Source organism: Leucoraja erinacea, chromosome 8, assembly GCF_028641065.1.
Source record: "Leucoraja erinacea ecotype New England chromosome 8, Leri_hhj_1, whole genome shotgun sequence".
Lineage (NCBI taxonomy): Eukaryota > Metazoa > Chordata > Chondrichthyes > Rajiformes > Rajidae > Leucoraja > Leucoraja erinaceus.
The window spans coordinates 39,748,131-39,774,572 of NC_073384.1; the positions used below are offsets into that span (position 1 = coordinate 39,748,131).

General features: G+C 43.6%; 1 protein-coding gene across 1 annotated transcript in view; it reads left to right on the plus strand.

Annotated features, from left to right (window-relative positions):
* The window catches only part of ryr2a (ryanodine receptor 2a (cardiac)), a 426,354-nt gene that overhangs the window by 150,353 nt on the left and 249,559 nt on the right, over positions 1-26,442 (plus strand). The window contains exons 10-17 of the mRNA XM_055640013.1: positions 2,680-2,836; positions 8,093-8,257; positions 9,769-9,890; positions 12,091-12,274; positions 12,518-12,653; positions 14,354-14,449; positions 22,174-22,292; positions 24,676-24,809. Of these exons, the coding sequence (XP_055495988.1) occupies positions 2,680-2,836; positions 8,093-8,257; positions 9,769-9,890; positions 12,091-12,274; positions 12,518-12,653; positions 14,354-14,449; positions 22,174-22,292; positions 24,676-24,809 (1,113 nt within the window). The remainder of the gene's footprint in view (positions 1-2,679; positions 2,837-8,092; positions 8,258-9,768; positions 9,891-12,090; positions 12,275-12,517; positions 12,654-14,353; positions 14,450-22,173; positions 22,293-24,675; positions 24,810-26,442) is intronic.

Here is a 26,442-nt window from a genome sequence, read left to right on the forward strand (position 1 = left end):
TCCCCGCCCCCCCTCTCAGTCTGAAGAAGGGTTTCGACCCGAAACGTTATCTATTTCCTTCGCTCCATAGATGCTGCTGCACCCGCTGAGTTTCTCCAGCATTTCTATGTACCTGCTGCAGTTTTTAACCCTGTTTCTATTCAATGTTTCCCACTCTGTCAGTGGAGGAAGTTAAGGACAGATATGTCGGTGTGGGGGTAGGAAGTGCATTTGAAGTGGATAGCAACTTGGAGCACCAGCTGTCTCTTGTGTACCATTCCAGCATTTGCAATCTTTTGTTTCTTCATCTGTTATTCAAGCCATTGCTGAATAATACAACCCCACAACAATGAAAGGTGATTAATTGTATAAGTAAATTGCATATTAATGAAGTACGGTCTAGTTAATGAACACCTGTCTCTGCCCAAAACGCATGGGCTGCTAAACAAGCAGCAAGTGGCAGCATTGTAATTAGCCACAGCGGAAACGGCAAATAGTTGGCATCAATAACTAATTTTAATGACTATCCATTTTCAGAAGTGGCGTGGCCTGGCCTGATTCCCTATTAAAATTATAAAAAATATCATAATTACCATTAATTGGCTACAACGCTCCCACTAATGGAGGGGTCAAGAACCAGGGGGCGCAGATTTTAGATGAAAACAGATACTGAATGGTGTAGTAATTCAACGAGCCAGGCAGCATCTTTGGAGGACATGGATGGACAATGTTTCGGGCCAGGACCCTTCTTGTGACTTCTTCACTGAGTCATAAATTGAATAACCCCTTTCATCAGTGTTGTCTTCTTTCCCTTCTCCTTCCCGACCCAAAACATCACCTATCCATGTTCTCCAGCGATGATGCCTGACCTGCCGAGTTACTCCAGTACTTTCTGTCTTTTTTTGTAAACCAGCATTTGCAGTTCCTTGCTTCCACTTGCCAGACTTTGTCCTGCCCCGACATGTCTTCCAGCTTTCTCCCCCCCCCCCCACCCCACATTCCAATCACAATCAAAGTGAAGAAGGGTCTCGACCCGACACATCACCTATCCATCTTCTCCAGAGATGTAGCCTGACCCACTGGGTTACGCCAACACTTTCTGTCTTGTTTTGTAAACCAGCATCTGCAGCTCCTTGCATCTACAGATTTTAGATGGTTGGCAGAAGTAATTGCCAGGAAATTGGTTTGTCTCTGGAATGGAGGCAGTGTCAATCGTGCTAATTTAGTTTTTAGTTTAGTTTAGAGATACAGTGCGGAAACAGGCCCTTCAGGCCCACCGAGTCCACACCAACCAGTGATCCTCGCACATTAACACTATCTTACCCACACACACTAGGGACATAGAAACATAGAAAATAGGTGCAGGAGTAGGCCATTCGGCCCTTCGAGCCTGCACCGCCATTCAATATGATCATGGCTGATCATCCAACTCAGTATCCTGTACCTGCTTTCTAAAAAATAGCTGTCAGTGACAACAATGAGAAGCTGTTGATACAGAATCCTAGTGTCACTGTATGGAGAATTGGCTTGGTTTCATTTTTATTTATGAGATTTTGATTGTCCTTTACCTGACTTTATACTGAATGGATATGATGTAGTTTTAATTTTTACATGGATGTTGCCAGGACTTGAGGGCCTGAGCTATAGGGAGAGGTTGGGCAGGCTAGGACTTAATTCCTTGGAGCAAGGGGGTTTTTGGGGGGGGTGGGGGGGGGGGCATCTAGAGGTGTATAAGATCATGAGGGGAATAGATAGGGTGAATGCATTGTCTTTTACCCAGAGTCAGGCAACGTAAGTTTAATGAGAGAGGGGAAAGATTTAATAGGAACCTGAGGGACAATTGTATAGAAAAACTTAGAAAATAGGTGCAGGAGGAGATCATTTGGCTCTTCGAGCCACCACCGCCATTCATTGTGATCATGGCTGATCATCCACTATCAGTAACCTGTGCCTGCCTTCTCCCCATATCCCTTAATTCCGCTAGTCCCTAGAGCTCTATCTAACTCTTTTAAATTCATCCAATGAATTAGCCTCTATTGCCGTCTGTGGCAGAGAATTCCACAATTTCACAACTCTCTGCTTGAAAAAGTTTTTTCTCATCTCAGTTTTAAATTGCTTCCCCATTATTCTTAGACTGTGGCTCCTGGTTCTGGACTCCCCCAACACTGGGAATATTTTTCCTACATCTAACTTGTCCAGTCCTTTTATAATTTTATATGTTTCTATAAGAACCCCTCTCATCCTTCTAAATTCCAGTGAATACAAGCACAGTCTTTCAATCTTTCCTCATATGACAACCCGCCATCTCGGGGATTAATCTCGCGAACCTAAGCTGGACTGCCTCAATAGCACGAATGTCCTTCCTCAAATTAGGAGACCAAAACTGCACACAATACTCCAGATGTGGTCTCACCGGGGCCCTGTACAACTGCAGAAGGACCTCTTTACTCCTATACTCAAATTTTGTTATGAAGGACAACTTGCCATTAGCTTTCTTCTCTGCTTGCTGTACTTGCATGTTTCACAGAGGGTGGTGGATGTATGGAACAAACTTGGAGCAGGTAATATGACAACATTTAAAAGGCATTTGGACACGTACGCGGATAGGAAAGGTTTCGAGGGATAGGGGCAGGTGACTAGAGTAGATGGGGCACCTTGGTCGGGATTGGTAATTCTATGACTCTATGACTCTTATTGCAGATGGAGTGGAAGCCACATCAGATGGGGCCAGCCATTCAGACTGAGACATGTTACAACTGGAAACTACTTGAGCCTCATTGACGAGAAAGGCCTTCTTCTAATGGGCAAGGAGATATCCGATGTAAAAAGCACAGCTTTTTGTTTCAGATCATCCAAGGTATGTTGAAGCAATTGCTTCGTACTCTAGACCGGTGCCATTACAATGATAATGTCATCATCTGTCTTACTGTACTACTTTGTGTGTTTCCATAAACTGTAGAATTAGGGAATGTAGACTTAAGGAAACCAGAATTGAAGTTCCTCTACTCAACATAGAAGATGACAATGGGATAGATTGGACTTTAGACAACAGTGTACTTAAATGTACTTAAATTACTTCTAGTTAAATTACCCATATTCTGGAGTGATGTTTTATTTAAATTTATTTGGGACATGTGGGCATCCATCAATGGCAAGGCTAGCAATTATTGCCTATCCAAAAGCACCTTTGAGAAGATGGTGTTGAGCTCCTTATTTAACAAAGTGCTGGAGTAGCTCAGTGGGTCAGGCAGCATCTCTAGAAAACATGGATAGATGACGTTTTGGATCAAGTCCCTTCTTCTGTTAATAGTGGAACAGATACCATTAAAGAAAATAGATGGACATTTGAGGTAGTGGCCGAAGGGAGAACCATTGGTGGCAGGTTTGATATTTGATGATAATATTGACTGCAATGCCAAAACTACAGTACACCCAGCTTGAATCCCGGATTCAGATTCAATTTTAATTGTCATTGTCAGTGTACAGTACATAGACAACGAAATGCATTGGAGTGCATTGAATACATTGCTACTTATCATTGGAAATGAAAAAGAAATAGAGACATTTAACAAGTGGTTGGATTTTACACTCCCATCAAAAATGAAAATTACCCTCATTATGCCTATCTGACAAATTGTATTTAAGCGGTGTATTGGGACTCCCAACTATTTTGCTCCTGAACCAGAGAAATGAAACTATTATAGATATATTTTTTCAAAGGTGATTCATCCCACATTTTCCATCTTAATATTAGCGAAATATTAAATCTGATAGACACCAAAGTTTTCTGGTAAATATCATTCTTGCTTCAATTGCAGATTATGTATAATTGTTAGACATTGGCACAACTGAACTCATTATGATGAATTAAGAGCAGCTCACTTTCTTTTGCTGCTGTCTTCGATTCTTTTCAAGTGGCTATAATAAGACCCATCTAGCGTGGGTGTTTTTCATGGCGTTCCTGAGCTGTAAGATTGGACATTAAAATTAAAAAAACTCACGATGCCCCCTCCCACCCACATGCTGACATATACTGGTGCTTTTCAATTTGATACTGTGTTGTGTTATTTTAGCTGCACATAGTTGAGAATGTATCAAATAATTTTCCCACATACAAAATTGCACTTAACCTCAGCTCTTTGAGTCATAGTGAGCCATGGAGTTATACAGCGTGGAAACAGGCCCTTCAGCCCAACTTGCCCACGACAACCAAAATGCCCCATCTACACTAGATCCACCTGCCTGCATTTTGCCCCTATCCTTCTAAACATATCTTATCCATGTCCCAATGTTTGTTAAATGCTGTGATCGTACCTGCCTCAGCTACCTCTTCCGGCAGCTCATTCCATACACTTACCACCCTTTGTGTAAACAAAAGTTGTCGCTCAGGGTCCTATCTTTTCCCCCTCACCTTTAATCTATGTCCTCTAGTTCTTGATTCCAATATTTGAAGAAAACTAAATTATTGAAAACTAAATTATTGATTAATATCAAGGGTTGTAAAAATTAACTTTTCTATTGCTTATAATGAACCAAGGCTAATATGTTTCTCAATCTTGACAACAGCATAAACTCAGAGGAGGAGAAAAGCAAACTCAAGAAATACTGCCTCATAGACAATGCCAAGTTGGGGTTTGTTCAGAATTGGCCATGGAAGAGAGGTACAGCATGGAAATAGGCCCTTCTGTCCACCGAGTCCACGCCGCCCATCAATTACCTGTTCGCACTAGTACTATATTATCCGACTTTCACATCTACTCCCTACACACTAGGGACAATTGTATACAGGTCAGATTAGCCTACAAACCCGCACATCTTTGGGATGTGGAAGGAACCCCTCCCGATCATAGGGAGAATGTACAAACTCCACTCAGACAGCGCCCAAGGTCAGGATTGAACCCGGGTCTCTGGTGCTGTGAGGCAGAGGCTCTACCACCCTTTTATGATTAAAAGAAAAGGATAATTGCTTATGAAAGAAATCTCCAATGCAATAATGTACTGACGCTGTTCCGAGACAGAGGCCATTGATCACCCATACACATTATCACTCCTACACACTAGGGGCAATTTTAAGCCAACAAACCTGCACGTCTTTAGAGTGTGGGAGGAAACCGGAGCACCAAGAGAAAACCCACAAACAACAAGGTCACAGGGAGAAGGTACAAACTCCACACAGACAACATCCGTAGTCAGGATTAAACACAGCTCTGCCGATGCAATACTGTGCCTTCCTTTTGTGCTCTCAAATTTATGGCGTGTTCACTGGTGTAGAGAAATACAAATTACAGGAAGAAAAATGTGGGAATACAACATCTTGAATTTTGCATTTGTTACATGTGCCTCTTCTAATCATCTAGCCCTCAATGTAAATGTACTTATTACAGTGAACATATCGCTTGATTCACAATCTGTTGAGATTGTTGCACATTTATAATAATGCGCCATATGTCAGTGTTGTTAATCAAATGCCAGTGGTCTCCCTTTACACGTCAGGGAAACAGTGGTTTTGTATATCTCCTCTATACTGAATAACTCAGCATCCGTGAAAGATTGCCAAAAGCAATGCCCAGAAAATTACCTGCAACAAATTTTACATTTCCTTGAATGCTGCTGATGCCAACCAGACTCATACACCAACATCTGGAATTTCTTTCGGTTCTTCTGATTAGTTATCATAACAATGAAGGAAAATTGATGCAACACACAAACCTGTCCAATCTTGGTTTCCACTGAGCCCACAGCAGCTAAATGGGACTTTTGAGAATGGTGTAGAGAGATTGTACATCTCCAGCAAAGATGAACCATTTAGGACCAGGGGTTTTCAAATGTTCCTAGTGCCAGAGAGCATTAGAGATGTCACGGATGGAAGTGGGAAGGGATTGGACAAGGGAAGAAAGCATGGAGTAAAGGTAGGAAGAAATGGTGGGGAAGAGCATGTTGGGGATTGCTTGCTTTCAGCAACAGTGCTTTCTATATCAGGAACTATATTGAATTATTCTCACAGCCAGGCAAATCAGCAAGTAGAAAGTTCAAAATATGAACTAACTTTCAATATTACAGAATTAAATTAAAATTCTCATTACCCATTGCTAATGCCCCACAGTGCAATAGTAGAATTGTAGTGGTAGAATTGTTGCCTTACAATGCCAGAGACTCGGATTCGATCCTTTCAATGGCTGCTGTCTGTGTGGAGTTTGTACGTTCCACGTGGGTTTTCTCAGGGTGCTTCTATTTCTTCCCACATTCCAAAGATGTACAGGTTTGTAAGCTAATTGGCTTCGGTAAAATTGTGAAATTGTCTCTTGTATAAAGGATAGTATTAGTCTATGAGGATCGATGGTCAGTGCACACTCGGTGGGCCAAAGGGCCGGTTTCTGCGCCGTTTCTCTAAAGTCTAATTTCGAAAACTCAAGGGATTAAGAATATGAAATTTCCCAGATAAGCTTTAAAAATACAATGTTCATTTTTTTTTAAAGCATGGAAGAGTGAACTAAATTTCTGAGAGTAATTATTTTTTTTTACACAAAATGCAGTAAGATGGTGGTCACATTTTTCTCCAGAAACTTGACCTGTTCTGGAAACATGAGTTCAAATCCTGATGTAGCAGCTGGAAAATGTAAATTGAATTGAATACATTTGTGACAAAAGGCTAATATTGGCAACGATAACATGGAATGAGTAGATTGATTTAGAACCCTTTCTGTTTCACTCTTGGTCATGAGAGAAGAAAAGGGGTCGCACAGTGGCGCAGCGGTAGAGTTGCTGCCTTACAGCACCAGAGACTGGTTAGATCCTGACTATGGGTGCTGTCTGTAGGAGTTTGTACATTTTCCCTGTGACCGCGTGGCCAGTATTTGGCCCACATCTCTCGAAACCTATCCTACCCATGTACCTGTCCAAATGTCTTTTGGAGATGGTACCTGTCTCCAGTGATGCTGCCTGATCCACTGAGTTACTCCAGCATTTTGTGTCTACCTTCGATTTAAACCAGCATCTGCAGTTCTTTCCTACACATTTTGTCCGCTCCACTGCAAAATCTCCACAAGGTATTATCTGAATGGTATCAGATTAGGAAAAGGGGAGGCGCAACGAGACCTTGGTGTGCTTGCACATCAGTCACTGAAAGAAAGCATGCAGGTAAAGCAGGCAGTGAAGAAAGCTAATGGCATGCTTCAAACAAGAGGACATGACTTCAGAATTAAGGGACAGAAGTTTAGGGGTAACATGAGGGGGAACTTCTTTACTCAGAGAGTGGTAGTGGTGTGGAATGAGCTTCCAGTGGAAGTGGTATCATTTAAAAATAAATTGGATAGGCATATGGATGAGAAGGGAATGGAGGGTTATGGTATGAGTGTAGGCAGGTGGGACTAAGGGAAAAAAGTTGTTCGGCACGGACTTGTAGGGCCGAGATGGCCTGTTTCCATGCTGTAATTGTTATATGGTTATATGGTTCATTGCGAGAGGATTTGAGTTTAGGAGAAGGAGGTCCTACTGCAGTTGTACAGGGCCCTGGTGAGACCACACCTGGAGTATTGTGTGAAATTTTGGTCTCCTAATTTTAGGAAGGACATTAATGCCATTGAGGGAGTGTTGCGTAGGTTCATCAGGTTAATTCCAGGGATGGCAAGACTGACATATGATGAAAGAATGGGTCGACTGGGCTTGTAGCCGCTGAAATTTAGAAGGATGAGAGGGTATCTTATAGAAACATATAAAATTCTTAAAGGATTGGACAGGCTAGCTGCAGGAAAAATGTTTGCAATGTTGGGTGTCACAGTTTAAGAATAAGGGGTAGACCATTTAGGACTGAGATGAGGAAAAACTTCTTCACCCAGAGAGTTATGAATCTGTGGAATTCTTGGCCACAGAAGGTAGTGGAGGCCAATTCACTGGATATTTTCAAGAGAGAGTTAGATTTAGCTCTCAGAGGTAAAGGAATCAAGGAATATTCTTAAACTGTGACCCCTGGTTCTGGACTCCCCCAACATTGTAAACAACTTTCCTGCATCTAGCCTGTTCCTGTGACTTACGTTTCATTTCACTCTTTTGACTTTTGGGACTGTTCTTTTTTTTAACTGAGGAATTGTTTCAGAACAATGTGATTCATTTTCAGGAAAAACTGGATGCCGGAATAAGAAAAGAAGTGGACGGGATGGGATCTCCAGAGATAAAATATGGTGATTCTGTGTGCTTTATCCAGCATGTAGACACTGGACTATGGCTCACCTATCAGTCTGTAGACGCCAAATCAGCTCGGATGGGAACGGCTCAACGTAAAGTAGGTTTTTTGGCCTGGGTATTACTGACATGGCTGAATTTCTGACATTGTTCATGAGTTTGTCTTCATGAATATCACGCTCATTGAGGTGACTGCTCTCCAGTTTGAGTATGAGATACTCCCAACAATGTTTACATTCCATGGTGTTGGTTGAGAATGTTGAAAAGCAGGAACATAGTCCTTCTGCACACAACGTGCCACAATTCACCCTTTGGAAAAAGACCCCGTATTCCAAGCTTGTGATCTTGTACCATTTCCATCATCCGCCATCCTCTGGTATTTCTCGGTGTAAGTCACCTATAGTACCTAGCTCATGCCACTTTAAGTTACGTGGAATTAGTTCATTAGTTCGTGTCCATAGGTTGTAGTTGCAGAATTAGGCCATTCAGACCATCAAGTCTACTCTGCCTTCAAATCAGGGCTGATCTATCTCTCCCTCTCCTGACTCCTCCCCATAACCCCTGAAACCAACACAAATTCAGAATCTATCAATCTCCGCCTTAAAGTGAGATTACCTGAATATATTTTACACAGTAACATCAGAGGTGACACCGGTCTTGTCAATTCAGGCTAGATTTCAACACAAAAAGCTGAAACCCTTCTTCTGTTAATGTAATGGGCCTGTCCCACTTAGGCGAATTTTCTGCGGACTTCCGGCGACTGTCAAGTTGCCGGCAGTCGCCTGAAAAACTGGCAACTGGAACGGCGACAGTCAGAGTGGAACACACACGCAAACGCATCGCTTCCTTCACCAGCCCATTATGCAGGCGGGGGACAGGGCAAGCGGGGGGAGCGCTGTCTAAAGAATTCACACTGTGCAAAGCCAAGGTGAAACAGACACACACCACGATGAACAGGAAGGTTGGCGCTGTACAAAGACGACTAAAGCATAGTGTACGGTAAGTCCTTTAAAAGAGGGGGGTACAGTGGGGGAGCGGAATGACAAGAGGGGAGAAGGAGTGGAGACTTTTAAGAAGCCAGAGATACACAACTGTGAAGTTGCGCTGACATTTAACATTACCGGTCGGTTATCCTTGGTTCTGAAAACTACTGCTTACCCTTTTTTTCCCAATGAGCCAATGAAATTCACCGGTCAGCACCGACTACAACCTGTGAGAACCTCCGAGAACCTTCGACCTCCTGGCAACCCATTAGGACCTCCTGGCGACCCACCTACAGCACGAGAATTCTCGCTACTCTCCACGGCGGCTTCATTCTGGTCGCCGCTAATTTTTCAACATGTTGAAAAATTCACAGCGACCATAATGAGGCCGCGACTAGTTCCCAGAATGCGGGAACTCCTCACGACCATGAAGGTGACTCCCCGGCAACCACCCGTGAACACGTGGCGACCATATGACGACAGCATAATCTCCTGCAGTCGCCTAAAAAGTCGTTTAAGTGGGACAGGCCCATAATGATCACGTTTTATTGAGAGAGGGAGAGAAGCCAAGTTATCAATTGAAGAGAGGAGTGGACGGTAATAAACGGTTGTGCCTTATGTTTTTCAGGCCATAATGCATCATGAAGGTCACATGGACGATGGCTTAACTCTCTCACGCTCTCAACATGAAGAATCAAGGACTGCGCGTGTTATACGCAGTACCGTCTTTCTCTTCAACAGATTTATTGGGTACGCTTTTGAATTCTGGTTGACTCTGGTTGAGGGTGGCAGATATAGGGGAGGAGGTTTATGTTCATAAGTTCTAGGAGCAGAATTAGGCCATTCGGCCCATCGGGTCTACTCTGCCATTCAATCATGGCTGATCTATCTCCCTCTGTACCCCATTCTTCTGCCTTCTCCCCATAACCCCTGACACCCTTACTAATCAAGAATTTGTCATATCCGTCTCAAAAATTTGCATTGATTTGGCCTCCACAGCTGCCTGTGGCAATGAATTTCACAGATTCACCACCTTCTGACTAAAGAAATTCCTGCTCATTTCCTTTCTAAAGATACGTCCTTTCATTCTGAGGCGATTGTTTCTGTGCCTAGACTCCCATTCTCTCCACATTCACTCTATCCACGCTTTTCACTATTCAAGTTTCAAAGAGGTTTTAGAGTCCCACAACTGCAGTGCTTTGTTTGAGTAGCTTTGAAGTCACTGGTTATGTGTCGAGTCAGTACAGGATGAGGCAATGTCCCTCAATGATTTTGTTGTAATTCAAAGCAGTTTCCCATTCAGTTTTCCACCTCAGTAAAAAAACTTACGTTTGTAACTTTTTCGGCATGGATGGGTTAGGCCGAAGGGCCTGTTTATGTGTTTCTAGTTTTGTGACTTGGCTTCTACTAAAAATAAAGAACGTCTACTTTGCCCTCTCCACCAATCTAACAAAGGTTACAGATTCAAGTCCCTAGAAATTTGAGGCTAATGTACTACTGGAATATTGAGGGGTTTTCCCGTTGAACTGAGCTTGTGTGTTCCCCTACATAATGCATAAAACATTCTGAGGCACTTTTTTGAAGGGTAGTTGAGCCTTGAGTATTTGAGTGCAGTGCCAGAGACCCGGGTTAGATCTTGACTATGGATGGTGTCTGTGCTAAGTTTGTACGTTCTCCCTGTGACCGCGTGGGATCCCAAAGATGTGCAGGTTTGTACGTTAATTGGCTTATGGAAATTGACCCTAGTCTGTAGGATAGAATGAGTAGATGGGTGATCACTGATCCGCGCAGACTCAGTAGGTTGAAGGGTCTGTTTCCACGCTGTATCCACCAGCATCTTGGCCAGCATTTACCCCCATAGCCAACATCACTACAATGGTATATTTTGTCATTATTGATTTGCATTTTTTGGGAGCTACCTTTGCAAATATTGGCTCCAACAATGCAAGAGTCAAGAGTGTTTTATTGTCATATAAAACAGAACAATTAGATTCTTACTTGCAGCAGCACAACAGTTATGTAAACCCATAATTTAAATCTTCACCATATTTGATTTAAAGTACTTTGTATAAACCTTGAGAATATGAAAGTTTCTGTACGTCAGCCACCTCTTTTATGAACAAACATGTTTGTGAGAAAGGATATCCTGATCGGATCTAATTGGCCCCTGTGCCACATTTCTGAAGAAGTGCCTGTGGGTATATTAGAAATGTATCTTGCAGGAGTATTTTTAGCCTAGAGATGGAATGTGGAAACAGGCCCTTCGGTCCATCGAGCCCATGCCGACCAACGATCATTCGTACGCTAGTTCTATGTCCTGCACACTAGGGGCAATTTACAGAAGCCAATTAACATACAAACATGCACGCCTTTGGAATGTGGGAGGAAACCAGAGCACTTGGGGAAAACCCATGCAGTCACAGGGAGAGCATACAAACTCCACATGGACAGTACCCGTAGTCAGTATCGAACCTGGGTCTTGGCGCTGTGAGGCAGCTGCTCCATCGCTGCGCCACTGTGCCGCCCAAGTCCTGGGTTGTCAGAGAGTGCTACCGATGTGTCTCCAAACAAATGGGACATGGAGAAAGAACTGGTGTTTCAAAAGTTAATGTAGCACAAACATAGAAAATAGGTGCAGGACCAAGATGAGGAAAACATTTTTCACACAGAGAGTGGTGAATCTCTGGAATTCTCTGCCACAGAAGGTAGTTGAGGCCAGTTCATTGGCTATATTTAAGAGGGAGTTAGATGTGGCCCTTGTGGCTAAAGGGATCAAGGGATATGGAGAGAAGGCAGGTACAGGATACTGAGTTGGATGATCAGCCATGATCATATTGAATGACGGTGCAGGCTCGAAGGGCCGAATGGCCTACTCCTGCACCTATTTTCTATTTCTATCTTTGTGCTACATTAACATGATGGATGAATATTGAATATGTTTAATTTTCAGAGGCCTTGACGCTCTCAATAAACAAGGAAAGTCCACCTCTGTTGATTTACCCATTGAATCAGTCAGCTTGAGTTTGCAGGATCTGATCGGCTACTTTCAGCCACCCGACGAACATCTAGAACACGAAGAGAAACAGAACAGATTGCGAGTGCTGAAGAACAGACAAAATCTCTTCCAGGAAGAGGTAAACAATCAACCCTTTGTGATGCTTAGACATTACCATTCTGTGCCAATTTGTTCAGTTAAGTGCATAATGCCCTGAAAAATTGCTTGTATAAAATACAGCCCGTTTCCATTTGATTCTCAAACCTATTTGATGCCAATCTGGTGGTAACTCTGCCTCACGATAAATAAGTAAATTCAAGACAAATGGAATGGATGCAGATAAGAATGCTGAAAAGGTTTATCTATCTACATTCACTTTCAGGGAATGATTAACCTTGTTCTTGAGTGCATTGATCACCTTAACGTGTACAGCAGTGCGGCCCATTTTACCGATGTCGCTGGGAAGGAAGCAGGAGAGTCCTGGAGAGCAATTCTCAACTCATTGTATGAATTACTAGGTAAGACTCTCTGAATTTGTATTGAGATGCTTCTAACAGCAGGTCGCACTCACGATTATTGACAATGTCTCCCAGTAACAATCCAGATGAAGGATTTTTCTCAGACTACTTTCGAAAGTTACTCTGGATGTTAAAGGTTTGAGGTGGCCAATAAGTTGAAAGCACCAGTTTTTCCGTGGGTTGTGAGACTCTCATGGCATAGAACAATCCATTCTACCATGGCAATAGAAGGCGAGGGCGATGTAAATATCGAAGAGGAATTTTGGCATGTAAACTACGCAATTAAATACAGATAAATTAACTCAATGAGTTAATAAGTCATAGAAGCAGAATTAGGCCATTCGGGCCCATCAATCCTACTCTGCCATTTGAGATCTGAGTTCGACCCTGACTATAGATGCTGTGTGGGTTTTCTCCATGTGTTCCAGTTTCCTCCCATATTCCAAAGACATGCAGATTTGTAGGTTAATTGGCTTGTGTAAATTGCTCTTGGTGTGTAGGTAGTGGATGAGAAAGTGGGACAACATAGAACTAGTGTACGGGGGATCAATAGTCAGCATGGACACGGTGGGCCAACGGGCCTGTTTCCACGCTGTATCTCTAAACTAAACTCATTAAAATGGAATTACCAACAAATGAATTCTAACACCAAGTAGACATCACAATGTTTCATAAACTCTTTAGACTTTAGAGATACAGCGTGGAAACAGGCCCTTCGGCCAACCGAGTCCGCACCGACCAGTGATCACCATAAACTTGTATTATTCTACACAGGAGGGACAATTTACTGCTTTCACCGATGCTAATTAATCTGCAAACCAGTACATCTTTGTACAAACCAGAACATCTGGAGAAAACCCACACGGTCATAGGGAGAATGTACAAACTTTGTACACTGCACCTGTAGTCAGGATAGAACCAGGTGCTGGAAGGCAGCAACTCTAGAGCTGTGCCACTGTGCCGCCTCACTTGTCCACTTGTTCACTTTAAATTTTGGTTCAAGGATTAATTGAAAACGGAAATGTATTTTAACTGAGTCTCAAGCAGCATGTGAATCTAATGTTAGGTCTGGAGCACAATCTATTGAATCAACACCTCAAATTCTAAAGCTTTAGATTTTGTTGTAAGGTGAAATGATTCAACACATGCAGTTTGGCATGACCGCTGGACTTCGAAGTCATGGCCATCCTTGTTCTCCTTCTGATCAGTTCAATATGGTATGTGAAATACTGCTTGGCCTAATTCTCCTTGGAAGATAATTCTGCTTGGAAGATAAGCTACAGTGATTTTAAAAAAGTAAACATTTTAGTTTGGTTTAGTTTAGAGATACAGTGTGGAAACAGGCCCTTCGGCCCACTGACTCTGTGCCAACCAGCGATCCTCACACATTAGCACTATCTTACACACACTAGGGAGAATTTCACTGAAGCCAATTAACCTACAAACCTGTACATCTTCGTAGTGTGGGAGGAAATTGAAGCTCTGGGAGAAACCCATGCAGGTCCAAGTGGAAAAAGTACAAACTCTGTACAGACAGCACTCCTAGTCAGGATCAAACCCAGGTCTCTGGTGCTGTAAGACAGCAACTCTAAAACTGCACCACCGTGCACCCTCAAATAGTCATTAGTCGATTAAAATGGAATATACTGAAATGTAAAGGGGTATATGGTGGTAACTCATTGTTTATTGTTTTGTTTTAGCTGCCCTAATCAGAGGAAATCGCAAAAACTGTGCCCAATTTTCGGGTTCCTTGGACTGGCTGATTAGCAGACTGGAGAGATTAGAAGCTTCTTCCGGTGTGTATGAATCTTTCATAATCTTACCATTTTTTTGAAAGGATATACAGGTCCACGCCTGATTTTCCGGCACCCTTGAGTCCATAGCTTTACTGGGTTATCTGTTTTGCCGGCCCAACAGAGGTCAAGGCCTAGAGGATGGTCAAGAAACCAGCCCTCAAAGTTGGCCAGGGATGTCGGCTATGGGAGGTACACACAAAAATGCTGGAGAAACTCAGCGGGTGCAGCAGCATCTATGGAGCGAAGAAAATAGGCGACGTTTCGGGCTGAACCCCTTCTTCAGACTGATGGGGGGTGGGGGGGGGGAGAAGGAAGGAAAAAGGGAGGAGGAGGAGCCCGAGGGCAGGGGGATGGGAGGAGACAGCTCGAGGGTTAAGGAAGGGGAGGAGACAGCAAGGGCTAGCAAAACTGGGAGAATTCAACGTTCATGCCATCCGGACGCAAGCAACCCAGGCGGAATATGAGGTGCTGTTCCTCCAGTTTCCGGTGTTGCTCACTCTGGCAATGGAGGAGGCCCAGGACAGAGAGGTTGGATTGGGAATGGGAGGTGGAGTTGAAGTGCTGAGCCACCGGGAGTTCAGGTAGGTTATTGCGGACTGAGCGGAGGTGTTCGGCGAAACGATCGCCCAACCTCCGCATGGTCTCCCCGATGTAAATCAGCTGACATCTAGAGCAGCGGTTGGAGGAGATACAGGTGAATCTTTGTCACACCTGGAACAACTACTTGGGTCCTTGAATGGAGTCGAGGGGGGAGGTGAAGGGACAGGTGTTGCATTTCTTGCGGTTGCAACGGGAAGTGCCCGGGGAGGGGGTGGTACGGGAGGGAAGGGAAGAATTGACAAGGAAGTTGTGGAGGGAGCGGTCTTTGCGGAAGGCAGACATGGGGGGAGATGGGAAGATGTAGCGAGTGGTGGGGTCACGTTGGAGGTGGCGGAAATGGTTATGGGAACAGTCACTGCCTGCTCCAATGGGGTCAGAGTTCCAGACCCTCAGGCACATGGGCAAATTTGACCCACTGATCGGCGCAGAAGTCCCACCTCACCCAGCCTGGGCACCGCATTTTTTGGGGGGAATTCAGGAGGGGGGATTTCTAGTGCGCCCTCGTAATTTTGTCCGGATTAAAGGAGGTGCTGGACCACCAGTTGCCGGAAATTGGTGATGTAGCTGTAAGCAGATTATTTCTCTGGTTAAAATTGTGTTTTGCATTTAAAATATATGTTGCATATATTACAAGGAATATTATAGGCATTTCCAAAGATTGCATAATTTGATTCAATTCTTAGTTTAGTTTATTTTATGAGGTGAATTCTGTTTTGATGTTTGGATTCACAATTTATACTTGATGACCTTCCTAATCAAATCCTATCTCCCTTCGCTTTGAAAATACCCAATGATGGCCGTCTGTGGCAATGAATTCCACAGATTCACCACCCTCCGATGAATGATATTCTCCTCATCTCCTTTCGAATGCAGTCTTGACTCAATAATGTCAGTCCAGACAGATTTAAACTGAACCCTGCTGTCTCCCTCTGCTGACAGGTGATGCCTACATTTGCTGCATCCAACATCTAATTAGGATGAATCGCGGAATGGGCATGTTTAGGACTTTATACGTTGGAGCACAGGAAGATGAGGGGTGATCTCATAGAGAAGTGTAAGAACATGGGAGGAATAGATAGGGTACATGCAGTCTTTTGCCCAGAATAGGGGGATCAAGACCCAGAGGGCATAGGTGTCAGACACAAAGTGCTGAAATAACTCTGCGGGTCATTTACTCTATTAATTTGTGTTTATCTTTGTTATAAACAAGCATTTGCAGTTCCTTCCTACACACGGACATACTGTAGGTGTAAGGTAACTGAGGAAAGATTTAATAGGCACCTGAAGGGAATATGGAACGGGCTGCCAGAGGAGGAAGTTGAGGCAGGTACTGTCATAATATTTAAGAAATGTTTGGACAGGTACAATATGTTTGGAAGGATATGAGCCAAGCACAGACAGGTGGGACTAGTGTGGATGGGGCATGTTGGTCGGCATGGACAAATTTGGACAAAAGGCCAGTTTCCATGCGGTACGACTGTTTCTTTTGTCAACTGATTGGTGTGTTAGAAGACACTTTTTATATCATAAGGTCATAAGTGTTAGGAGCAGAATTAGGTCATTCGGCCCATCAATTCTACTCTGCCATTCAATCATAGCTGTTCTATCTCTCCCTCCTATCCCCATTCTCCTGCCTTCTCCCCATAACCCCTGAAACCTGTATATTATTGACCTTGCCTTTCACAGAGAAACCGCAGTGTACCGCAGTGTTATGTGTATCGCAGTGAATTATGACCATGCATATTTCGAGCTCTGTCCAGATCCCGCAGAATGCTGTGGAGCTACAAAATCAGCAACATTAAATGCATTTGGATATACACTGACCCAGCCTTACTGTAGGTCTCCATCATCTGGTACTTCAAATCTTGTTTATTTCCCAGATCTGGGGCTGATTCAGAAAAATAAATTTCAGCACTAGGTTGTTCCACTGGGACGGTTAGTAAAGGATGTGATATTTAAAAATTAAGTTAGTTAAATAAGTAAATGCAATTTCCATGTTGCATTGTGCTCATTTCTGGGATGAATCAATTCCCATTTCATGGCACTGGTTCAATTTTTGCTGGAAATGATGCAAAACTAGCCAATTAGACTGGTGGGCACGAACCTTTTCACTTTGCTTTAATATATTCGAGAGTAATTACAAAAATCCAGCCTTAAGGTTTGATTGATGTTTACTTCATGATACAGGCTTTCAATGGTGGATTGTCATGAGACTTTCAGAGATAACCATGTTTCCTGTAGAAACAGAGAACTGCAGATGTGGTTTATACCAAAGGTAGACACAAAGTGACTCAGTGGGTCAGGCAGCATCTCTGGAGAAAAAGAATAGGTGATATTCTGGATCAGTATTATTGAAGAATCTGAGTCTGAAGAAGGTTCCCAAACTGAAACGTCACCAATCCTGTTTCTCCAGAGATGCTGCCTGACCCACCAGCATTTTGTATCTTTGGCTTCTCTCAGAGTGTTTTTTCCAGTGCGAACTGTTGTCCTTCAATAAACCGACCTGTTGGACAGACTCACTCACCACTTATCATCGAGCTGTTTTATTTTGTGTCGGTGCCTATCTGAGTAAAAGCCAGATACCGGGTACAAGTATAGCACAGAATTCCCGCCTACATGTCTAACCCTGTTTCCTTCTTATTTGGAGTGAAGTTCTAAAGACGATGAGATTGCTTTTTTTACTGTGCTTCAGAGGAAACCAACAGGGGTCTTAACATTAAAAACCCGCTCAGCTGATTGATCTATTAACCTTGGCAAACAGACCGCAGCTAGAAACCGCGAGAGCTTCTTGTAACTGTTGGAAGCAGTGTTACTAACAGATTTCATCAGGGATTGAGGGCACTTTATTCGGACCCCGCCACTGTGAGGAGGAGATCTTTTTTTGCTCTTTTTTTTTTTGCATGAGCCCCTCGCAAGCGGTCTGTTTTTCCAGGGTTTTCAAAGCTGTCATACTCAAGCAGTTTGACTCCCTGTGGCGCAAACCTCTCTTTCCTTGAACACATCCATTTATTTTTTATGGAACCAAGCACTGCAGCAGCATTTCTTACGCATTATGGAAATGACGTTAATGTGAAGAACTCTCTGTGGAGAGATGTGTACAAAGCAGAAAATATTTGATCTTCAGGGTCCGGTTCTTCATTTGATTAAAATATTTCTGTTTTACTGTGCTTTGTCGTTGACGTTGATTCTGCTGACTGCAGTGAAGTGGCCGGCACTATGTCCTGATTTTGTTTTAGAAATGGTTTGGAGGCCCTTCTGTCGTTGCTGACCATCGATCCATTCACGACAGCTCTGAGACCCCACGAGAATCCACTCCTTACACAGTAGGCAGGGATTTACAGAGGGGCTAATTAACCTACCCCCCCCACATCTATGGGTCCCCACGGAGCACCCCCCCCACACCCACACCCCCCAACAGAAACGTGCAAACTCAACACTACATAGGTCAGGAATGGGATCGAAAAATAATAAAAACTGCGGACAGGTTTGCTGACTGGGGACGCTGCTGACGTCTAGAGTAGCGCACCCTCCCACACTTTCAGTGGCACAGTGCCATGTTTCCTGTAGAAATCAAGAGACTGCAGATGAACTGCAGACGCAAGGAATATAATGAGCAAGTTCCTCCAGTTGGGTCAGGCAGCATCTCTGGAGAAAAAGAATAGGTGATATTCTCGGTCAGTATTATTGAAGAATCTGAGTCTGAAGAAGGTTCCCAAACTGAAACGTCACCAATCCTGTTTCTCCAGAGATGCTGCCTGACCCACCAGCATTTTGTATCTTTGGCTTCTCTCAGAGTGTTTTTCCAGTGCGAACTGTTGTCCTTCAATAAACCGACCTGTTGGACAGACTCACTCACCACTTATCATCGAGCTGTTTTATTTTGTGTCGGTGCCTATCTGAGTAAAAGCCAGATACCGGGTACAAGTATAGCACAGAATTCCCTCCTACATGTCTAACCCTGTTTCCTTCTTATTTGGAGTGAAGTTCTAAAGACGATGAGATTGCTTTTTTTTACTGTGCTTCAGAGGAAACCAACAGGGAAATTAACATTAAAAACACGCTCAGCTGATTAGATCTATTAACCTTGGAAAAACAGACAATTAGCTAGAAACTGAGAGCTTCTTGTAACTGTTGGAAGCAGTACATATACTAACAGATTTCATCAGGGATTGAGGGCACTTTATTCGGATTCACCACTGTGAGGAGGATTATCTTTTTTTGCTCTTTTTTTTTCTCACATGATTCCTCGCAGTTGTCTGTTTTGTAATGTTTTCAAAGCATGTCATACTCAAGCAGTTTGACTCCCTGTGGCGGAAACCTCTCTTTCCTTGAACACATCCATTTATTTTTTATGGAACCAAGTTTACTGTAAATGCCCTTTATTTCTTATGCATTATGAAAATGACGTTAATGTGAAGAACTATCTGTGGAGAGATGTGTACAAAGCAGAAAATATTTGATCTTCAGGGTCCGGTTCTTCATTTGATTAAAATATTTCTGTTTTACCGTGCTTTGTTGTTGACGTTGATTCTGCTGACTGCAGTGAAGTGGCCGCACTATGTCCTGATTTTGTTTTAGAAATGGTTTGGAAACAGGCCCTTCTGTCCATGCTGACCATCGATCCATTCACACTAGCTCTCTGGTGTCCCACTTTTACATCCACTCCTTACACAGTAGGAGGGATTTACAGAGGGGCTAATTAACCTACCAACCCGCACATCTATGGGTCGTGGGAGGAAATCGGAGCACCAGGGGAAAACCCACGTGCCCACAGGGAGAACGTGCAAACTCAACACAGACAGCACCCAAGGTCAGGAATGGGATCGATCACGGGTCTCTGGTGCTGTGAGACAGTGTTTAGCTGACTGGGGACTTCATCGCAGTGAACGTCTACATCATAGTGCACCATTCCAGCACACTTGTAGCAGTGGCACAGTGCCATTGAGTTCAGCCTGCCATTAGGATAATCAGGAGACACAAGGAACTGCAGACGCAAGTGGAATATGATGAGCAATTCCTCCAGTTTGCAAGGTCTGCTGGATCTCCCCGTTGCTAACCATTTAAACTCTCCTTCCCTTCCCCGTTCTGACCTTTCTGTCCTTGGCCTCCACTATCGCTAGAACGAGGCCACACGCAAACTGGAGGAACCGCACCTTTGGGGCAGCACAGTGGCACAGCAGTAGACTTGCTGCCTGTTTATACAGAGTTTGAATGTTTACCCCGTGACCGTGTGAGTCCGCCAGGTGATCCAGTTTCCTACCACATTCCACAACCATGCAGGTTTGTACGTTAGCTGGGTTCTGTAAATTGTTCCTGTTGTGTTGGATAGAACTAGAGTAGGGGGCTCATTCGCCGACGTGGACTCGGTGGGTCAAAGGGGCCTGATTTCAAGCTGTATTTCTAAACTAAACTAAACCAAAGTAAGTGCCCCATGTTCCCCTTGGGTAGCTTACAATCCAACGGTATGAACTTTGAGTTCTCCAATTTCAAATAATATCCCTCCTCCCTCTGTCTTCCCTGCGCAGCGTCCATCCACCCACTCCCCCCCCCCCCTTGACCCCTCTTCCCAGTGGGCAAACCTTTCTTCTACTATCCCAACTATGTTCCTCTGCTCCTTTCCCCTCCTTTGTATGTCCATGTCCCATCCCTATGCCAGTATTTCCTTTGATCCTTCCCCTCTCCCCCATCTCCTTCCACCTCTATCCCTCCTTTACATTTCACACCTCATCTCAGACCCTTTTGGCTCCTTCATCACTCACTCCACCCATCTGCCAATGACCCCCCCCCCCCCCCCCCCCCCGCCCACCCCCCCTCACCAGTATCTACCTATCACTTCACGTTGTAGGAGTAGCTTTAGGCCATTCGGCCCATCGAGTCTACTCCACCATTCAATCATGGCTGATCTCTGCCACCTAATCCCATCTTCTTGCCTTCTCCCCATAACCCTTGACACCCTGGTGTCCTGGATCACCCTGGATCACCTGCCAGGGTTTGAGCCATCCCCCCTACTATCTTTCCTGCGTTCTCCACCCCAACTACAAACAGTGTGAAGAAGACCTGACCCAAAACGCCACTATCTACAGATGCTGCCGGAACCACTGAGTTCCTCCAGTGTTTTGTGTTTTGCTCAGGACAAACAGACTGCTCGTACTCCAGGCAGGAATGAATGGGATGTCTAGATGTGTTAGAAACAAGGGATAGCAAATGCTGGCTTTACAAAAAAAAGGACACAAAGTGCTGGAATAGGTCAGGTCAGGCACCAGCTCTGGAGAACATGGAGCGGTGATGTTTCGGGTTGGGACCTTTTTTCAGACCAAAGAAGGGTCCCAACCCAAAATGTCACCCATCCATATTCTCCAGAGATGATGCCTGACCCCCCCGAGTTACTCCAGCACTTTGTGTCCTGCTTAGAAGTGATGATGCACACAGCAAAAAATCTTCCCTGATAATAGTGAAATTAAAATTCACTTAATGCATTCATAGAAACATAGAAAATAGGTGCAGGAGGAGGCCATTCGGCCCTTCGAGCCAGCACCACCATTCATTGTGATCATGGCTGATCGACCCCTATCAATAACCCGTGCCTGCCTTCTCCCCATATCCCTTGACTCCACTAGCCCCTAGAGCTCTATCTAACTCTCTCTTAAATCCATCCAGTGACTTAGCCTCCACTGTGCTCTGTGGCAGGGAATTCCATAAATTCACAACTCTCTGGGTGAAAAATATTTTCTCACCTCAGTCTTAAATGACCTCCCCTTTATTCTAAGACTGCGGTCCCTGGTTCTGGACTCACCCAACATTGGGAACATTTTTCCTGCATCTAGCTTGTGTAGTCCTTTTATAATTTTATATGTTTCTATAAGATTGCCCCTCATCCTTCTAAACTCCAGTGAATACAAGCCTAGTCTTTTCAATCTTTCCTCATATGACAGTCCCGCCATCCCAGGGATCAATCTCGTGAATCTACGCTGCACTGCCTCAATCACAAGGATGTCCATCCTCAAATTAGGAGACCAAAACTGTACGCAATACTCCAGATGTGGTCTCACCAGAGCCATATACAACTGCAGAAGAAAGTTGAACAAATTCATTGAGCTAATTAACTTACATTTTTTACCAAATAGGAATTCTTGAAGTTTTGCACTGTGTTCTTGTGGAAAGCCCGGAAGCTCTGAACATTATCAAGGAAGGGCATATAAAATCCATTATTTCCTTGCTAGATAAACATGGAAGAAATCATAAGGTATTGTTCATCAATATTTTACTTCCTGATAAGGCATTCTGTATTGCTAAATTTATTATGGTAAGGTTCGAAGGTGTTAATATGTTTATAAAGAAATGTTCACGTTTATTTGTACATTTGAATTTTACAATGAATAGTAAGCAGAGCAATAAACCTCTTAGTATTTTGCAATTTCTACGTGTTTTAATTCTAGATAATGTATTTTACTCTTTACCTTTTTCTTTAATAAAAAATAAATTGTAATTGATTATAGATGTCAGAGAATTAGATGGATTTTCTTGGATTCAGTATTTATGTTTGTTTTAAAAAATCAGATTATTGAAGATTTTAATATTACTTTATGTTTGTTTCCATTTCAAAGCCAAAACCTTTTAGCCGTAATGGGAGGGTTGTGTTGTACTGGTCATCTGGATACCTCCAAGTATAGCCCACGTTAATCCATTTTCATCTCTTGCTACCCTGTTCCATTTTCTTGTCCGTCCTCCATTTTTGAAGAGAGGTTGCAGAGTGATAGAGCAGGGAAACAGGTTCTTCAGCCCAACTTGTCCATGCCCACCAAGATGCCCCATCTACACTAGTCCCATCTGCCCGCGTTTGTCCTATGTCCTCTCACCCTTTCCTATCTTTGTCTCTACAAGCGTTTTGGTTTAGTTTAATTTGGAGATAAAGTGTGGCAACAGGCCCATTGGTTCACTGAGTCCGTGCTGACCAATGATCACCCTATTCTACTTGAAGACCGTAAAAGGTGAATTTATTATGGGGAACAAGGAAATGGCAGATGAGTTGAACAGGTACTTTGGATCTGTCTTCACGAAGGAGGTCACAAACAATCTTCCTGATATAGTAGTGGCCAGAGGATCTGGGGTGGCAGAGGAACTGAAGGAAATCCACATTAGGCAGGAAATGGTGTTGGATAGACTGATGGCAGGCAGTGACTAGTGGGGTACCGCAAGGCTCGGTGCTGGAACCATATAGGTTTTGAACAAATTTATAAAGTTGAGTACTTTTCATTTCCAAATTGTGCATTGACATGAATTGAATAAACTCTCCAATCTCGTGCTGAAAATTATGTTTCATGAGTGTAACAAGTTATGAAGTCGTTCTGTCATGCCTTATCCTTAAGGAAACCTCTAACTTTGTTTTAAATTATGATATTCTGGAACTATTTCATCAGTAGATTCTGCTGGACAAAGATTATTCCCCAAATTTTTAACCATAAGACATAGGAGCAGGATTAGGCCATCTGGCCCATGGAGTCTACACCGTTGTTCACTCGTGGCTGATCTATCTTTCCCCCTCATCCCCATTCTCCTGCCTTCTCCCTGAAATCATTGACACCCTTTCTACTCATGATCCTATCCATCCCCGCTTTAAACATACCCAAATTACATCCTCCACGGCCGTCTGTGGCAATGAATAACATTGATTCACCACCTTCTGGGTAAAGGAATTCTTCATTATAAAGATACATCCTTTTATTCAGAGGCTGTACCTTTGGTTCTAGTCTCTCCCACTGGTGGAAACATCCTTTCCATGTCTTCTCTACCCAGACCTTTCATCATCTGGTATTTTTCAGTGAGATCCTTGCAAGTCTGGCTGGAGCATCTGCGGATGAACAAGTTTCCCCTCCACACTTGAAAAAAAAAATGAAATGAAATGATTCAATTTAATTGTCATTGTACAGTACAGAGACAACGAAATGCATTTTTAGCATCTCCCTTGAAAGGGAGACACAGGGCGTCGCGGTGTGCCCGCGCCTGCCGCCGTTGAGAGATGTCTCATGAGCAGCTTAAATGGACTTCAGATTGCATACAGTTGGGGCCTGTCCCCTAGAATACCTGAGGTGGTTTTAAATGTCTCTGGAGTACATTGGGGCTCCCTCTCTAATACATCAGCCCTCAACTCACCTGGCTCAATGCTGGCTGTAGCAGCAGAGCAGGAGATCTAAGGTGTAGCATCTGATCTCCACCTCACGTCAATCTTGCACAATCGGTAGCGGGTGCGTAGAGGAATAAGGACCAAACGCAGAAAGGTTTGACTAATGTAGATGTAGGGGGGTATCTTGGGGAAGAAGGATCTGTTTTCATGTTGTATGACTATGACTCTCAGTGTACTGTTGGATCAGTGAAATGTTATGGCAGATTGTCTATGTTTGGTATAAACCAGCATCTACAGTTCTACCCTGCACATTACATCTTGTGGTAACCGATGTGATGGAAAAAATCAGAAGCGACACAATTCGAACCGAAACGTCACCGAATCCTTCTCTCCTGAGATGTTTCCTATCCCACTGAGCTACTCCAGCATTTTGTGTCTATCTTCGGTGTAAACCAGCATCTGCAGTTCCTTCCTACACATACAATTAATTTTCTTGTTACCCAAGGTTTTGGATGTGTTGTGCTCTCTGTGTGTCTGCCATGGAGTTGCCGTACGATCTAACCAGCATTTAATTTGTGACAACTTACTACCAGGAAGAGACCTACTGTTGCAAACACAGCTCATCAACCATGTCAGCAGGTAATGCTACCCACTTACTTGCTGATACATAATGTATTTTTAAATGTCAAGAATGCAGTAAAGCAATCGACTGATATACTAATTTCTTCCTACACTTTTATTAACCCACAACTATTCTTTGTTGATTCTCATGTGAACGATAAACAATTTTAGATGAGATCTAAATGATGACTAAACATTAGTCTCATGCTTCTTTTGTTCATCTTCTGTTGTAACTTGTATTTTCTCTGCATGTCAGGAAGTGGTGTTCGGTAAACTTGTTGGGACTGGAGGCAGATAAATCCCCAGGGCCTGATGGTCTGCATCCCAGAGTACTCAGGGCGATGGCCCAAGAAATCGCTGATGCATTGGTGATCATTTTCCAATGTTCTCTCGACTCTGGATCAGTTTCTGTGGATTGGAGGGTAGCCAATGTAACCCCACTTTTAAAAAAAGGAGGGAGAGAGAAAACGGGGAATTAAGGACCAATTAGCCTTACATCGGTATTGGGGAGGTTACATGAGTCGATTGTTAAAGATGTTATAGCAGCGCATTTGGAAAGCAGTGATAGGATCGGTCAAAGTCAGCATGGATTTATGAAGGGGAAATCATGTTTGACTAATCTTCTGGAATATTTTGAGGATGTAACAGATCCTTTTCAGAATGGCAGGCAGTGACTAGTGGGGTGCCGCAAGGCTCGGTGCTGGGACCCCAGTTAATTACAATATATATAAATGATTTAGACGAGGGAAATTGATTGAAATCTCCCAAGATTGTGGATGACACAAAGCTGGGTGGCAGTGTGAGCTGCGATGAGGATGCTATGAGGCTGCAGGGTGATGTGGATAGGTTGGGTGAGTGGGCAGATGCATGGCAGATGCAGTATAATGTGGATAAATGTGAGGTTATCCACTTTGTTGGCAAGAACAGGAAGGCAGATTATTATGTGAATGGTGTCAGACAAGGAAAAGGGGAGGTGCAACGAGAGGTGGGTGTGTTTGTACATTAGTCACTGAAAGTAAGCATGCAGGTAAAGCAGGCAGTGAAGAAAGCTAGTGGTATGTTGGCCTTCATTGCTGAGACGATTTGAGTTTAGGAGTAAGGAGGCCCTACTGCATTTGTACAGGGTCCTGGTGAGACCACACCTGGAGTATTATGTGCAATTTTGGTATTCTAATTTGAGGAAGGACATTATTGCTATTGAGGGAATGCAGCGTAGGTTCACCAGGTTAATTCCTGGGATAGCGGGACTGACATATGATGAAAGAATGAGTCGAATGGGGTTGTATTCACTGAAATTTAGGATGAGAAGGGATCTTATAGAAACATAAACAAATCTTAAAGGATTGGACAGGCTAGATGCAGGAAAAAATGTTCCTGATGTTGGGGGAGTCCAGAACTAGGGGGTCACAGTTTAAGAATAAGGGGTAGGCCTTTTAGGACTGAGATGAGAAAAAAACTTCTTCACCCAGAGAGTTGTGAATCTGTGGCATTCTCTGCCGCAGAAGGCAGTGGAGGCCAATTCACTGGATGTTTGCAAGAGTTAGATTTAACTCTTGGGGCTAAAGGAATCAAGGGACATGGGGAAAAAGCAGGAATTGGGTACTGATTTTAGATGATCAGCCATGATCATATTGAATGGTGGTACTGGCTC